Source organism: Sturnus vulgaris, chromosome 1 (genome assembly GCF_052056855.1).
Source record: "Sturnus vulgaris isolate bStuVul1 chromosome 1, bStuVul1.hap1, whole genome shotgun sequence".
Lineage (NCBI taxonomy): Eukaryota > Metazoa > Chordata > Aves > Passeriformes > Sturnidae > Sturnus > Sturnus vulgaris.
Window position 1 is genome coordinate 18,783,460 of NC_142243.1, and position 17,130 is coordinate 18,800,589.

Genomic DNA, 17,130 nt, shown 5'->3' on the forward strand with positions numbered 1-17,130 from the left:
TCAAATTCAGGTATACACAACCACAAACAAACACATCTTGCAAAGAGAAAAATGCAGCATTCTAAGAGTGATTAAATCATGCACAAAACCACATGAAAACCACATGATTTCAGTGATGTACAGTGCATATTCAATCAGAAGCACCCCATGAGGAGAGAGGAGAGTGTTTATGCAGGACCTAAGCCTAATGCAGAAGCCTGACAGGCAAAGAGAAATTCAGACATCACTGTCATTTTTGAAGAGCCCTAGAAATTAAAATTACATTACTCACTTTAGATGTAATATTTTGATTTGTAGCTATTTGCTTTCCTTTAAGACTATTCCATCATGCCCCACACTGACTGATGGAGATAAGTAATGTGTTTGCCAGTCTTAATCAAAGGAGTGTGAATGAATGAGTTCAAAAGGCTTCTTCAGGTTTCCAAACAAAGTGTATTTCCTTTGTGAGCTAGCATAAAGGAATAAGTTGATGTTTTAACCTGTGTCCTTCAGTGTGATTTTGCTGCCAGCTCTGAGGTCATGGTCCCTGGTAGATGTGAGGGGAATGTTGCTGCAGGAGTGGACCCTACTGGAGCAGTAGTTTTCCTTCCCTTCTCTCTCCCACAGGTACAAACAAAAGTGCATTTGAGAGTGGTGCTTCTGAGCCTGAAACAAAGACCTGTGAGGCCTGGCTGGGAAACAGATTTTGTTGTTGTTACAGTAAATGTGTTGTTTATGGAAACATAGCAGGGGATCCTATTAAAAAGCTTCCAACTCTCTAGACATAGATCATTTGGCCAAACCCATGCAATTTGTTTAAGGATTGTGATTGATGCTCCTTATTCCTGTTGTCTTCAAAGTTCACAATTTCTAGGTCTGAATTGTGTAGAAAAGGAATAAATGACTCCAAAAAATATAACCTTATCTAATTACCCTATTTCCCCAACAGATTAAGTTTGGGAGAAGTCTTCTAAGCCAAAATATCTGAGGAGTATGACTAAGACAGGATTTGTTTCTTGCCAAGGCAAGCAAGATCTCATATTCTCTCAACTGTTAACAAATTTTATTTTAATCTTCCTAGGTCAAGTACAAAGAAAATTATGAAAAATCTAAAGGCAGATCAATGCTGGAGTTTGTGGATACACCAATGTATCAAGTTTCAAAGGAGGCTCAAAAGATGCAAAGTGAGGTAAGTAAAAATTTACTTTTTGAACAAGTGAAATTTTGATCAACAGAGAGGTTGACAGACATCTTGTACTCAGGTTAAGAAAATGCACGAAGCAGAGAGTAAATTGTGGATATGGTAGAATTATACTGAGTAATTACCTCTGCTATTCTGTAGCTCAATTCTTCTTGTGAATTTGCTTTTTTCTCAAAAGGCCATTGGTATTGACAGTACACACACATCATTTAATTGAGAAGAAGCTCAAGAGGTCATCCAGGTCGGAGATTAATAACGTTCAAAATTTTCACTTGAAATCTATCTTTAGGGAGGGATGGTTCTCATGTGGGAGCAAGTGAAGCCACAAAACCCAGTCCAACCCTATGATTTAACTGAAACATCCTCCTGCCTTTCCAGCCTGGGAAACTCATCAAGGAAGGACTGATCCTAGGCTCCAGAACAGCACTGGCTGTCCTATATCAGGCCATGTTTTTCTGACTTTTTTTAAACAAAAACTTCAAATGATGGAGATTTTGTGACTTCCCAGACAATCTAGTCCAGTGCTTTTCCATCCATCCTGAGTGAGATGGATGCACCTGTGTCCCCATGCTGCAGTTTGATTCCATTAGTTTTGCTGTGTCATGGAAAACAGATGATCTCAACCTCTTCGTAGAAACTTTAATGAGTTTTAAATCATTATCTTGTGTGCCATTTGTCTTCTCTGTTCTCTACCAAGCAAACTGTTTCTTTCAGAGATCAGGTTCAACATTCTCTTTGGACATACTGTACATATATTTTTGTCTAGATTGTATCTGTTTGTATAAATAAACTAGATCATGGAATGGATAATGAAGTTGCTTATTAGTGTGAAATCCAGTTAATGGCAGGGCTTATTTCTGGGTCTCTTTAAAAATATGTTGGAATTGCATATGTATGTACCATTAATTGTTGTTTTTGCTACAATAGAAAATGTACCGAAAAGATTTTGAAGAAGGGATCAAGGGAAGACCTTCACTGGATTTAGACAAGACCCCAGAGTTCTTGCATATAAAAGAAATCACTAATCTTCTGAAAGAGGTAAATGATTTTTATTTACTTTTTTCTTTTGTTAAGTCGTAAATGAGCAATAAGCAGCATCACTACAAGGAGTGCTGAATAATTTCAGATTTTCTTGGCAGCTACATACAAGTATCTTCACGAGAAAAAATTGCTTCACATCATTTTATATTCTGAATAGTCATATAGTAAGGAAATTATAAAGCTCAGCACACCTGAACGAGACTATCACTTCTCTTTTCAGATAGATAAAGGGGTGGAAGGAAGGATTTACATTGGTGTCCAGATGGCAGTTTTTACCTTTGAGTAATTATTTCACCTTTATGGTAGCCTGTTGTGGTTATACAGATGGCTTGAACTGCACAGAGTCCCTTATAACTAACGTAATTAAAATAATTATCTATCATACATGTTATAGATAAAAAATAAGACCAAAATTCTGTAATAGAGCTGTGATATTACATAACTGTTTTAAGTCCATTTTGTTAGAAGGTACAGGTTTTCTGTATGCCTACTCTTTCCTTAAGATTTGTGAAATGTTCTTCAGTTGTATGTGTCACTAAAAATGAAATTTTTTTTCATAACTGAGAATTCTTCTACCTTTAGTAGTTTTCTATTATTATTTAAAACTGGTTTCGTGTTAGGTTTTGCCTACTGTTTGGCTCTGTGGATTATGGTTACTATTTGACCAAATTTAGAAGAGCTAGAACTGCTAGATGAGAAGAGCAGAGCTGCTCAGTGTCCTGGCTTTGAACCTGGGAGCCAACAATACCTTGTTTGTATTTATGGTATGAAGAATAGATTTTGGGTTTTTTTGCCAAAACAAATAAAGCACGTTAGAATTAAAACCCCTTGAGCTTTGTTCCTTTCCTTGTTCTTTATACAATTTATTCCAGTCTATGCCAGATTTCATATGATTAAAGAAAAAAATTTCTTTTAAGATATTTATTTATTATTCATCCTCTTATAAATAATTTATTCTGATAAGCCTGACTTTCAGGTAGGCAGGTCTCAAGCTAGGTCTATTTTGTACAGTGGCATTCTGTGGTACATCTCATATATGCCTTCTCACTGGGGAAAAATGCAAATCATGCTGTCATTTCATTCAGGTAATCTTGCTGCTCACCAAATGCCCAAAGAAGTGGGTACTGTATGCATAGTTTAGTTATGTCATGTGCTCTACATGTTCATCTCTGAAATTTTGATGAAGCTCCCCTCCTTAGTGCTATATGCATTAAGATATTCTCTAATTCTGACCTCTTCAAGTTTTATGCCTTCTTATTTAGGGAGTAAATCATGTCTATAAGTCAAGGGGGAAGAAAATGAGAATGGTATTTCCATTAATGCATAACTGCATGAATTTCTGACAATTTTATATTCACATTCAAGGAACATACTCCAAACCCAAAGATTACCTAGGTAAAATTAATTATTATCTTTCATGATTCCGAAAAAATATGTATTTCTTCATAGTCAAGGATGTAGCTCAGTGTTTTCTTATAAAGGTTCATAATAAACTTTGAATAGATATTGCATGAAACAAGAAGAAAAACCTGGAGTTAAAAATGAATGAATTGTTCAATCACATTTATTTTTACCCAAATGTCAGCTGTGTTCCAGCTTATTCTGTTGACTTTCCACTGTAGAGAATTCTGCACATATTTCACATTTTATAGCAATACAGACTTTCTTCTCTGGAACCATATTTACAACTCCTTCAGAAGAGATAGCTGAATTAAATAGTTCTGAGTAAAATATTTCTAAATTAGAAGAAATTGTTTCCTGCTTGTTGAGGACATGCTTCTGTTGATCAAGAAAAGCATCTTTAAAAATATCTGGTTTCCTTTTATTCAAATAAAGATCTTATAGGGAGATAAAGGTGCTCACTGCTGCTTATGAAATGTAATATATAATTAGGAGTATTAATTTATATCTATGTAAATCTTCTGATAAATATTTTGTGCAATGTTATTCTAATTAATTTGCTTAATAAAGCCTAATCCTCATCTGGAGATGTGAAGAGTAATTAAAACTTACAAAACTTAAAGATCTTGAACTTAGGCTTACATCTGCTCTCTAGGAGCTGGGAAGAGCAAAAAGAACCAAATGTCTGTGGGCAGGTTCTAGTGTGCTTTGAATTTTTTACTGAACCTTTGGGTACTCTGGAGGCTGCAGTTGCTGAATGTTGATAGGTCATAGCAGTGCAGTGTCTAGGAGGCACAGGAGTGATGTGGTAGGAATATTGCTTCTACATTTTAATTTATCAAGAGGTTGTTTTAACAGCTCCTAGTGTGGTGTTTAGGGAATCCATCCTGATTGGGATGCCACTAATGGAATGGAGGTGAAAACTGCAGCACAGCACATACTGGTCTGCAGAAAGAAAATGCTACTGCAGTTAGAATATCTGTCCAGAGACAGACAAGGCCCCTGAACAGTGTCCTAGTGCTGTATAGGACACGGCTGGCTTTCAAGAGCACAAAAAAAAAGATGACGACATTAAAATCTTTTTACTTTTTCAGCTTTTTTCCTTTTGATTTCACAATTTCCAATTCTATTTTAAGTCTGAAATCTGTACTTCATCTAATTCATATTTCATAGAAATTTCAAAGAGACTCTTCAGATGTTTAATAAGTGGCATTTCTTTTCAAGATCTTGCACAAAATATGAAGTGGTGAAATCTCTCTCTCTTTTTTTTTTTTTTTTTTTTAATCCTTAGAAAGAGTATCGAAAAGATTTGGAGGAAGGGATGAAAGGAAAAGGAATGACAGTGTTTGAAGATACACCAGATTTGATTAGAGTGAAAAATGCAGCTCAGATACTAAATGAGGTATGTTATCCTAGTCAAGGTTATTAATACCACAGAAGAGTTCACTTTGTATTAAACTCCGAAGATTCTTATTTTATTTTTTTTTTACATAATCTACAATGAATTATCTAAGTATTGAAACTAAGGCTATTTCTGTTTTGCTTGAAAAATATAGTAAAGCTCTGGATAAAAAACGACACAGGACAGATAATTCAGATTTTCAGGCAAGTGAAAGGTAATTAGAGATTGTTAGTGGGGTCAGTAGATCCAGCATTTAGTGCTGTGCTCTGCTGAGGCTTTCCCAGCAAGAGTTGGGATGATCTTCCAGACATCCAAGGCTGAATCTTGGAAGCAGCAGTGGGGCTGGAGCATGTAGGGAGGGAAGAGGGAAGGCAAAGCTCATACTGCATGTTATGCTTTTGGGGAGCCACTTCAGAAATTTATATATATATATATATATATATATATATATATATATATATGTGTGTGTGTGTGTGTGTGAATAAACATATCTATAATACATAATAAATAAATATAAAATTAATATGACATAGATTAATACTATATATTTATATATATATACACACATATCCATAAAAAAACCAGAGGGAATGCCATGAATAGGGCCAATTTGACCACTGTAAACAAGTGTGGGAATATATAGCTGTAACTCCTGGGATTATCTTTTCCTTGGTGTTTTATGCAATACGAAGTTTAGAGGAAACATCTGTCATCCCATCTTTAGCAGAGAGGAATTGTGGGTTGATGGATTCCTACAGGTTAATTTACAATTCTTGCAAAAAAATGTGGTTTGTGAAGTAGAGAGTTGTTTCATACATTTATTTCACATCAGAGTGAGACAGAGATGGAAGACTGAAAATCTTTTTGCTCACTTTTTTATAAGTGATCAAACCACTGTATTGAGTACAGGCATATAGTCCTTCTTTTTGTAACTAATGTACAACCTAAAAGTTATTAACAAACAAGAAAAGAAAGGGGCATTTAAAAATTATTTGTATTATATGTATTTACTTTGAAAAAGAAGTTTTCCACAAGTAAGGATGAACTAGAATAGAAAAAAGGATGATTATTACTATAGTAGTAGAAATAGCACTGGCTGAGAGTATTTTTTATAAAAAAATAATTTTTAACTTTTTTTTTTTAAAAGCCTTACAATTGTTGTGTAAAATATTTCATATTACTTTTTAATATAATTTTCTGATGAACAAGGAACATATCCTTGCTTGGATAAACTGAAGATGAAATATTAATTTTGTTTTCAGGTTATTGGTTATTTATAATTTATGTTGTGAGGAGAAAGCAGCAATCACGGATGAGGACTGCCACTTGCCTAATGGCTGTGGTTCAGGAAGGACCTATTAAATGAATAAATTACAACTTCCTGATCTGGAAGTTCACTGGAAGCAATTCTGTATGGTATTAAATTTCTAACATGTAGTCTTGTCATAAATAAAATATTTTCTTAAAAGTAAAATGTGTTTCAATTAGACTGGTGCCAAGGACCAACTTATTACACCGTGTTCTGCAGAGCTAAACTTCCCCTTTACTTTAGAGGATAACTGCAGCAAGCTGCATGGGCTGATTTCCTCCCACCCTCTGCCACATTAAAAATTCATTGATAGGGGTTTGTGCATTCATTGAATATCTTCTAAAAGTTTTCCTCCTGTAGTTTATTATGTGTTTTTTTCTGACAACACCTTACCAAGACTCTTGAGAACTGTGACTCTTGAAAGTTTTGATTGACTCTAAATCCTAAATTTGCATGTCTTGTGGGAAAAAAAAATCTACTCGTAGCTCTCTGGATTTTGTGAATATCATGTAAAAATTCTATCTTCACAGAGGCAATACAAGAAAGACTTGGAAACTGAAATTAAAGGGAAAGGCATGGAAGTTGGTCCAGATACACCTGAGATAAGACGGGCCAAGAAAGCTTCTGAAATTGCAAGCATGGTCAGTACCTCTCCTGGGGCAAGCTTTCCATTTTGCAGAATGCAACAAATTATTGTGATTGAGAATTCCAGGTGATGACCAATCTGGCAGTACTGAAAACACAGATTTCTCTGAATAGCTCATCCATTGAGCTGTAAAAAGTTGAACAGTTGCATAATCAGTGTAAGGGGGGAAAAGTTAAGACTTCCCAGAACTTAGACCTTCCTATCAGTTTTTGCAGGCTGTGCTTGTTCCTCCTGAGCCATGCCTGGCCTGGGCTGTGTTTGATCTCTGTGGGCCCTGCTGGTTTTGGGTCGAAACAGCCACTTATTTATGCAGGGCCAAATGATCCACAGAGTTAGAGAGAAGCTAAAGCATTCTGACCTCAGTCTTGTAAAGCACAGCAGAGGAAGAAATTCTCACATCTGTTCTGACTGTGGCTGCCAAAGCTGCAGAGACAGGTAGATGTGAAAGGCTACATTGGATTTGAAGTGAGCAGTGTGTTAAAAAAGTTTTTTAACCCATCAGCAAGCACAGTGTTGCCATTGCAGAGATAGGTTCTACAAAACTAGTACTATTGAATCATTAGTTATTTGGTGGTTTATGAATGCTGGTCAGTGAAATAGCGCAAATTAAATAAGGAAAAATTGCAAAATTTGACTGTCAGGTGTGAGTATTTCCAATGCTATTCTTTTCAGAAAGAATACAAGAAAGACTTAGAGAATGAAATTAAAGGAAAAGGAATGGAAGTGAGTATGGATACCCTTGATATGCAACGAGCCAAAAAAGCTTCTGAAATTGTCAGCCAGGTGAGTACAGAACTATTTGCTTTAAGATTACTTTGAAAGTAAAACACAACGAGATGTTAAAAACATAAAATCCTCTTGAACGTTCTAAGCTAAACAAAGTGCACAATAAGAATATTAAATTGAAGAAATGGAATCATTTATATTTATAGTGTGACCAGTACTGTGAGAATAACTTTGAAGACAGCATGGACAGAGAGTTGTGGTATTGGTTATGGTTTTTTTTTAAGCTTTATTTTTTCTTCAGAAAGAATATAAAAAGGATTTGGGGACTGAAATGATAGGAAAAGGGATGCAAATTGGTCCATATATTCCAAAAATACAGTGGGCCGAAAGGGCTTCAGAAATAGCAAGCCAGGTAGACATAGTCAAAAGCTGAATGTTTTAATTCTGTGTAATGATGACTGCTTGATATACAATGCTCAAAATACTTCTTCTCTAGCTCTGTAGAGGCTTTCACAGCCATACTAAATAAATAAATAGTAAAATGTCTTAACTGCCTGATTCTTATTTGTATTTAGGCCTGTTACACCATGTAAATTGAATTTAGTTATTTACATCAACTTGTAGTTCTTTTCACATTACCTAATTACCTAATGTTACATTATATGCATCCTGACAGAAAGGAGAAAATATATATGAGGATACATTGTGTATGAAGATACGTTGTATATGAGGATATATTATATATAAGTATATTATATATATATTTTAGTATGGGGCAGACAATGGTGACAGTATCATGGAGAAGAGAGGTTTAAGTAAATACTGGACTAGGATCAGGAGCCTCATCAGCAATAAGCATCTTTTGTGCAGTTTGGATATCCTGAGCCCAAAAAGCATAGACATGTAAAAATTAATTTTTCAGAAAATGTACAAAGATGAAGCAGAGAAGATGCTCTGTAACTATTCTGCTGTCCCAGACACTCCTGAGATGGAGAGGATAAGAAGCACTCAGAAAAACATCAGTTCAGTGAGTAACAGAGCTTCTCGCTTTGCTTGTAACTTTTCAGATATTTTTCAGTTTAAATAGGTTCTCTTGTGCCACAGCGTAAAATAGGGAACTTATGAGTAGAAGTCCTTTGAACCGTTTCCATAATTTTCCTGGCAAAAACTGTATCACTAATTTCTTTCAGTAAAAATAATACCCAGCTTTCTTAGGTGCGACACTGTTGTTTTGAATTTCTAAACCACTTATACCACCTTGCCAAGCCACAGTTATTTTTAAATGAAGATTTTTTTCTTTTTCCATCAAGCCCCAGGAAGTACTTTATTTAAAAGTGGGAAAAAAATCGAAGGCTTCTTACTGTACATATAAGATTTTTCATCTGTTTCCTATCATATGTACTGAGCATCAAGACTGGAGTATAAAATTTGAGCAGATCAGATTTCATAAACATATATATGTAATTATTTTATATTACACTGGGTATATTTTTAAATTTTATGCTAGATTTAAGTTTCAGTTTATCCCTAAATATAAATTATGAGCTTAGATTTCTAAAATTGCCCAGTTTGGGATGTATTAAATTCCACTTCCTTTTTGGGCCCATTAATGCTGCTGTTTGTAATTCTGCCTTTGCTTGTAATAGAACAGAGAAGAGGAGTAAATCTAGCCTCCAGAACAAAAGGCCAGTCAGTGGCTGGTTTTTATGGCAGACTAAGTAATGCTAATAAAGCAAATGATTTGAGAGAAAAGAATATAAGATACTTAAATATTTTTAATATTATCTAGCACACATGTTCTTTAACTTAGAATATCCTGAGCTCCTCCAGCTCTCAGAAGTAACTGAGTAAACTCAGGGAGTTTCTCCCAGAGGTGTTTGCCTGCAGCTCCCCTGTACAGCTGAGGCTTCTGTGGGGAGAGCAGGGGAGACACCTCTGAGCCTGCTCCAGGCTGTGGTCACTCCTGTGACATCTCCAGCCACCACCTGCCCTTTTCTTCCTTTCAATGAGGACAGCTGAAAGCTAAATCTTCCCAGCAGGAGCTCTTGACAGGCCCACTGGCCCAGGTTTGCTTCCAGTCATGTGCTGGCTGCTGGTTCTGAGTGGTGCCCTGCACATCATCAGTGTGGTGTGGTTATCACCGTTTCTCATTTCACTGGTGTCCTGTCAGGCTAGGCTGAAACTCCCTGGAACAGAGGGATCCAAGCGAGCCCCTGTGACCTGCTTTCCTCCTTGTTCCAGCATTTGATAGCTTTTGATGAAATTCTCAAGTAGGTCAGTGGCTCTGGCAGCTTGGGCTCACTAAGTGGGGTACCAGGCTTAATTAAAATGGGTATCACCACTTAATTCAGCCTTGACAAGGCTCTGACACATCTGAACCCCTTGCAGCCCTGTGGGCCAGTCTGAGCTTTCAGTGCCAAGGCTGACAATTATCCTTTTTGTTAGTGTTCTAGATAATAAGGAATAAAATGCTTTGTCTTTGAGATGATTTGTATTTGCTTTCTTTTGTGATTTTCTTGTTTCTGTTTGTGATCTGGGTCTCCTCCAAATATAGGAAAGCAGTTTACAGCAGTAATGGAATACCTTTTTTCTTCTTTCTCTGTGTTTTAATCTTTCCTCCTTCTGTGCAGTTTGATAAAGGTAAATTATTACTGAGTGAAGATACAGCTGGAAGCAGCCCAAATAGATTAAAAAAAACAGTGATCCCTAATAGTCTTCTGATTTTTGGATTTTGTCTCAAGTATTTTTCTGCCTTAAAGGACAAAAAAATAACAACTAGCTCTGCAGATAAGATCATTGCTGCTTTTAGCTCACTAGCTCATTTGGCAGATGATTTATAAAAGGGTATTTACTTCACAGTCATCTCTTTCATAGAAAAATTCCTGTCTCCAACATATTTTACCACTCCTTCGTTGGTAGAGGAGAAAAGTATATTGTAGTTCAGTCCACAATATAAATCTATCTAACTGATATGGTGCAGAAGGATTTTCAAGTTCTTACTCATAAACTGCCTCTGTTATCACATGGTAAAACAAAATTCTAGATTGTCAAAGGTTTTCTGAATAGTTGAAAAATTAGTTGCAGACACTCTTCTTTAGAATATTTGGCAGTAGTATTCACCCCAGGCTATGGAAGACTTCAAGGGAGTAGGAGGAATTAATCAAGAATGATGTTTTTATTTTTCAAAGTTTATTGATAGGAAAACTTAAGTGAATCTTGATTTAAGAAAGGCAGAAATAAATGGTAAAGATTAATGTTATTAACTCCAGGATCAGACTTGTTTTTTTGCACTAACTGACTGGAAATACTTACTAGAGTGGCAACAGCTGTGACACCAAATCAGGTAAAACTCCTTTAGGAGTTTTGCAGCATGAACTGGTGCTCCGAGGTTATTTAAATTGTAACCATGCTCGGAATTTGTGGAGCAGTTATTTACTGTCTCTTTCAGTAGCTCGAAATGATTGATTTTACTGATGTGCTTTATGTTTATCATTTACTGAAACAATTGAAATGTAGAGACTTGTGTAAACAGCATGTGTATCTTTTAAGAAGCGAGTTTTGTTTTTAGATACAGTGTTCAGCTTTCTGGCTTGAACCTAGGGCTCAAAAATTGAATGACTTGGATTTTGGCTCTGGTTGTTATGGTTATTTTTCCATGAATATTTCAATTTTCTAGTTTGTTAACTTAAAAATAATTGTAATGTCTGTTCACTTCTCACAATATTGTAAGATCTGAGGACTACAGAAACCAAATCAAGTCCTACATGTACATGCACCTTCAATTACATTGAAATGAATTACTCAAGCATAAACTTACATTTGTAAAACTTTATAGATTATTATATAAATTTTAATATTTTTTTCAAAATTTAAGTATCTCATTGCAAATACTTAATAATACTGAGGTCAGTTTAAAGGATGAGATAATATTATCTGGGTTACAGCTGAAAACAAACAATGTTGTTGTAGTTATTGATAATTAGTCTTATTTATGGAAAATTAAAGTATTTGCTTTCTTAGCAAGATTAATAGTCAGACCAATTTGGAGCTTGGAAAATTGCCCAGCCCTTTTATGAGTACTAGTATTTGCATTGCTAACAGCCTCATAATTATCTTCTCTTTTGGGGAAATGAAGGTGTTTTATAAGAAGGAAGTAGGAGCTGGCACAGCTGTAAAAGATACTCCAGAGATTGAAAGGGTAAAGAAAAACCAACAGAATATTAGTTCGGTAAGTGCTATTAACATAAACTATTCTTAAGTGAGTAAAAGGTGACCAAAATTTTTTTTTTCCATCTTGTTTACTAAAAAAATTCTTCATCTTCATATCACACATCTCATTCAAATAGTTATCCACTGGATTTTGGATATAGAGCTCTGTTCTAGCACAGCTAGAACTCCCCTCCATTGTAGTACTTCTGTGTCCAAAGGTAGATATTCTAACTGAAGTATTAAGAAAAATAAGAAAATATTTTAACAAGACATTTGAGGAATGCGTTTTGTCTCTCAAGAGTGAGAAAAATGAGATGCATTTCCCCATATGACAGACTGAACATAAGTTGTATTTGCAGGTTAGAAAAACACTAACAAAACACTGATAAAAAAGAAAATCTGTAATGTTCTGTTAGAGACTGCATGTATTGCATAGCACTTGATGCAGTTTGCACTTCAAGACAAGAAAAACTATGTCCAGACTTCACCTATGTGAAAAGATGGAGAATTGGTGCCTCTTTACATGCTTGTGACAAGTTGATCTGTAGATCCGATGAGATGAATTCTGAATTGATCTTGCTTGTCTAAACATGCCCAATGTCTTTAGCACTTTAGTAGGCAAATCAAAATAAAATATCAAAATTACTGTTTTCTTCAAATAGAACATTGTCTTCTGATAAATATGTGGCAAAACTTTGAAAAAACTTGAAAAGTGACTGCCAAGCAACAAAACCCTTGTAATGGCATTGTTTTCTTCTTTGTTATATTTGGTAGGTCCTCCTCTGGGGCAGTTTTTATGTTTGTGACATGACTTTTCTGATTATTAGATTTTTTTTTAAAGTAAAGTTTGAAAATAATGTGTAGACATGATACTATGTTGTGTTTAAATATTAGTTAAAATATGAATTAGGGACTCCAGACACCTGTTCTCATAGAATTTCATTGTTTAGTGAATAGTCTTAAACACTTAATTTCCCACCAAAGTAAGGTCAGTAGACAACTTACAAAATTTTTTGTAAAGCTCATATCTTCCTTGGATCTTTTTGTGCTCAATCCATCACTTTTCATCTTGTCATTTTGAGTCACAGTGCAAGCTATCATGTGTCCTAAATCTGGAAATAGTTCAATATTGAATAGTTGAAACCTGCTGGTTGGGAAGCTGTTATTTTCTTGATTTGAGGGTGAGGGTTTTTTTTTGGTTTGTTTGTTTGGGTTTTTTTGGTTGTTATTTTGCTTTTAAATTTCCAGTTACCACAGACTTCTATTTCAATAATGGTCACACAGGAGGGAGAAGTCTTACTCTAATGTTTTTTGACAATACATTTCAAAGTGAAGTGGAAAAATAATATACATTGTTCTTGCTGTTTTAGAAATCCTAAATAGTGGTGAAGAGGGAAAAATGAAAGGTTGATCAGGATGCTAGTAAACACATTTGAACAAAAACGTACCAAGGGAAGTACAAAATGCATTAGTGGTGTAGTGCTATGATGTAAGCATGGCCTTTAACTTGCTAGTCTTTGTGTAGAGTTAATGTTTTACAAAAGATATTTTATTACATGTAGTGTACTTGAAATTACTTTCGTCTTGTATAATATTTATTAGAGGTGTAGCACGCCAAATTTAAAGGCAATGTACAAGAATGATTCAAATTACATGTCAGTGAGAGGGAAATTACATTGTGCCATAAGAGGGAAATTGTATTGTGTAATTTACAGGAGTCCCAAAGGAAGGGTAAATCACACCAATTTTGAATCCTTTAGATTAAAATATTTTACACGTAGTTTTGAATTTAGCCAGAAGAATTTGGGACAGCCTTAAAACTATTTTCTGGGCTAAACAAAACTAGAATATGGAATGTGGAGCAAATTTGCAGTGAAAGAAACACCAGGGCACCAAAATATTACTTACACTACAATCAACCACACAAAAAAGCCCATTGAATCATGTTCTGAAAGTGATCAGATTCTTCCAGATTACATATGTAGGAGACAAACATCAGAATGGTGTTTTCAAAGCCTAAAATACAAGGTGATGGCAGCCAAGGAGCTGAGCACATCTCACCTGTTGTGATGATGGTTTGGAAGAAGCCAAGATCTCACAGAACTTTCAAAGCAAGCCACACACCCATGGACTGAAGTTGGCTCTGAACTGAGAAGCTACAAATAACTAAAGTCCTTTTAAAAACTTGTTTATATTGAGGGGCAGGCAGGGTTGGACATAGAACTGAGAAGAAGCAGCACTTTGGGAAGAAGATTCTATTTGTGTTTTTGTTAGTGTGAAATCTGTGAGGACACCCCTGTGGTATGTCAGTCAATACCACAAAGCTGGGGTCTTACTAAATTCAAGTAACAGACATTTTGAAGCATTTTAAGGACAAGTAGCACTGCCAATTCTTAAACTTACCTAATAGTCTCTATTAAAAGACCCTTTTCTCTAGTGCTTTAGTGTTTTTGCCAGTCCTAGACTGTCTGGACTAAAATTTTCCATTCCTGGTCTGTACTTTGGGCTGGTTTGGTTTTATTTATTTATAAATTTCAGTCAAAGCAGCTTCCAAGTATGAGCTTAGAGAAAAACAAGTTGTTTTGTCAGTGCTCTGAAACTGGGCATTTTCCAGAAGTACCATGTCTTGAGAAGAGAGTAGAAAATTAGATGTTAGGAAAAAAAACAGTAAATAAAGACAGCACCTGCAAAGGCATCAACAATCCAGACAAATACGTCCTCACTTGTGTGTCTGCATGTGTTTTTAGAGAGCTTCAATGAGACTTTGAAGCCATCCACCCTTTTAGGAATACCTAAAATTCTTGGTTTCTGAAATGGACTAGTAGACTCCATAGCAAGTTAATAGTAAAACCAAGTCATTGTCAAAGTGGTATGCATCTCCAAGTAGTGTATGCAGCATCCCAATTATTGTGAAAATAGCAACAATCCCATATGATGTATATTCCCACTGGCAGAGTTTCAGTACACTAGAATTGTTATAAACATTCTCTGCTGCATTGCATCAAACAAGAAACATTAGAGACCCTAGCAGACTGTTTTAGAAATTAAATATAACTATTGCTTTTCAGGCCAATGGTGTTTGTAGATGTGCTGTAGCAGTGCAGTATAAAGTGATAGATGTGTTTTAGTGCCTGTCTCTCTCTTCTTTAAATTGATTATATTTTTGTAATATCTATTGTGCAGATTAAATACAAGGAAGAAATTCGGCGTGCAACAACTATTTCTGATCCACCTGAACTAAGGAGAGTTAAGGAAAACCAGAAGAATATTAGCAATGTGTGCCTCATTTTCATTTCTTGCACGCTTCTCTCTGCCGTATTAAATATGTTTGTATCTTGGGTGTTGTGCTACTTTCTGTTTGTCCACAAAGACCAATTTAATCAATTAATGGTAAAATGATAATCCTTAACCTTGCAGTTTGATTCATAACAATGAGAGTGAAGTATTCTGTTGAAATAACAATTGTCTATGTTTGAAATAGAAGAACTGCCAGAGGGTAAGTACTAAGTATTGTGTGGAAAAATGGGATTGATTATTAAGGAATGGAACTTTCCATCCAAATGCAATGTGCTCTTTAGTGATGTCTAGCACACTTACATATTTTTATTCCTTGGAAATCTCTGTTGTAATATCTTCTGACATGTTTGGTAGGTTCAGTACAAAGAACAGCTCTGCAAAGCTACACCTATGAGTGTCACCCCTGAGATGGAAAGAGTCAAGAGGAATCAAGAGAATGTCAGCATGGGAAGTTGCTATCCTTTAATACTTTGTGTAATTTGGGTGCAAAAGATGAATACAAAGTTCTGATTTCTGAAACTGTGCCTTTCCTTTAGTCAGAGGGAAACGAATGTATTGTAATGTGTTGGAATTCAAGTAATAGAATTCTTGAAAACCTTTTAGGAAACAATTGTGAAAGGGCTTTGTTCGTTTGGGAAATGGTAGGTCAAGCGTCACACATTCTATTAAAGAAATGGCTGCAATGCTTTGAGATGTTATTCTCTTCCTTGGATATTTTACAGAAAATCTTGACCAATTTTTTTTTTGTTTATTTCTTTTAACAGAATATCAGTTTCCTGTGATATTTTTCTTTGCTTTGTAAAAAGTTAGCTACAGTTGTGCTCAAACTTCTGCTCTCTTATTTGTCTCCTGGTTCCTCAGTAACCTTCTCAGCAGAATTTAGTATTTAATGGCTGATATAGCCATTTGCAGGAGCACAGAGAAGAAGGCAAGGACTAGAGAATGCTACTGCCTTCCTGCACGCTGTTAATGAGTCCATGAGAGACCAGGCACTCTCCTCACTGAGAGCTGCCATCAGCAGCCATGGTTCATGGGTCCACAAATAGCTACAGTGTTTCCCTAGTGTGCTTTCTGCTGCATTCACCAAAATAATTTTGAGTCACAATTTTCAAGATTTCTGTCCCTCTAACTCAACTTCTGAATTATTGTTGATATATCTAGCTTTCCTAAAATGTATTCTGTTCAAAGACTGTTTTTCCAAGTGATTCAAGCCAATCTGTGTAGTCTTTTTCTACTCACACGGTTGTTTACTTTTCACCAATTTTTGTGTTGTACAAATTTCACTGGAAAGTTTAAATTCTTTTCAAATCACTGGAATAGTTTTTAGTGAAGATTCTTTAACTTCAGCAATTTCTAGAAAAAATAATTTGCAAGTTTAATCCATTTGAAAACTTACCATAGTTTTCATAAGACATTAATTTTCAAATTGGAATACATTGATGTGGACAGACCAAAATTGTGTTATGCTGGAAGACAATTTTGCTTAAGCAATTGCTGCCTTATTGCACTCCAAAATTATGACCATAAGGTATTTATCTGCACAGTTAACCTTATTGAAACCCAAGAACTTGCTTTTGTATGGAAGCATTTATTTTGCATAAAAATATATTAATTGGTATGAATTTGTTGCCAGAATCTGTTATTAAATATTTACCATATTTGACTTCCCAGCATTTAGGGCCGGAGTTAACATTAGATTGCTTGGTCTGTCAATGCCTGTCACATCCTGTCCCCTATCTGCTTTAGATCCTGATCCAGCCTGGAGTGTGCATTTGGTTAATGCATTGTGTTTGGTCACAAAGTGATAAAGGGGATATTCCTACAGTGCATTTAAATAAACACACGGTGAAATTAGGCTGGATTCAGCTGGCAGTTCAATTGCACCCTTTTTGTTTAATCACCTTTGAACATGTAGGATA

The 17,130-nt window shown here is 35.4% G+C and overlaps 1 protein-coding gene across 25 annotated transcripts in view; it reads left to right on the plus strand.

Annotated features, from left to right (window-relative positions):
• Positions 1-17,130, plus strand: part of NEBL (nebulette) — a 248,738-nt gene that overhangs the window by 193,961 nt on the left and 37,647 nt on the right. For 23 of the 25 annotated variants that reach the window (XM_088160688.1, XM_088160674.1, XM_088160719.1 and 20 more), the window contains 9 exons: positions 1,061-1,168; positions 2,108-2,218; positions 4,914-5,024; positions 6,864-6,974; positions 7,652-7,762; positions 8,628-8,732; positions 11,841-11,933; positions 15,098-15,190; positions 15,566-15,657. The exons of the other annotated variants lie outside the window; for them this stretch is intronic. In XM_088160688.1, coding sequence (XP_088016814.1) covers positions 1,061-1,168; positions 2,108-2,218; positions 4,914-5,024; positions 6,864-6,974; positions 7,652-7,762; positions 8,628-8,732; positions 11,841-11,933; positions 15,098-15,190; positions 15,566-15,657 — 935 coding nt within the window. The remainder of the gene's footprint in view (positions 1-1,060; positions 1,169-2,107; positions 2,219-4,913; positions 5,025-6,863; positions 6,975-7,651; positions 7,763-8,627; positions 8,733-11,840; positions 11,934-15,097; positions 15,191-15,565; positions 15,658-17,130) is intronic. 25 annotated transcript variants of the gene reach the window in all.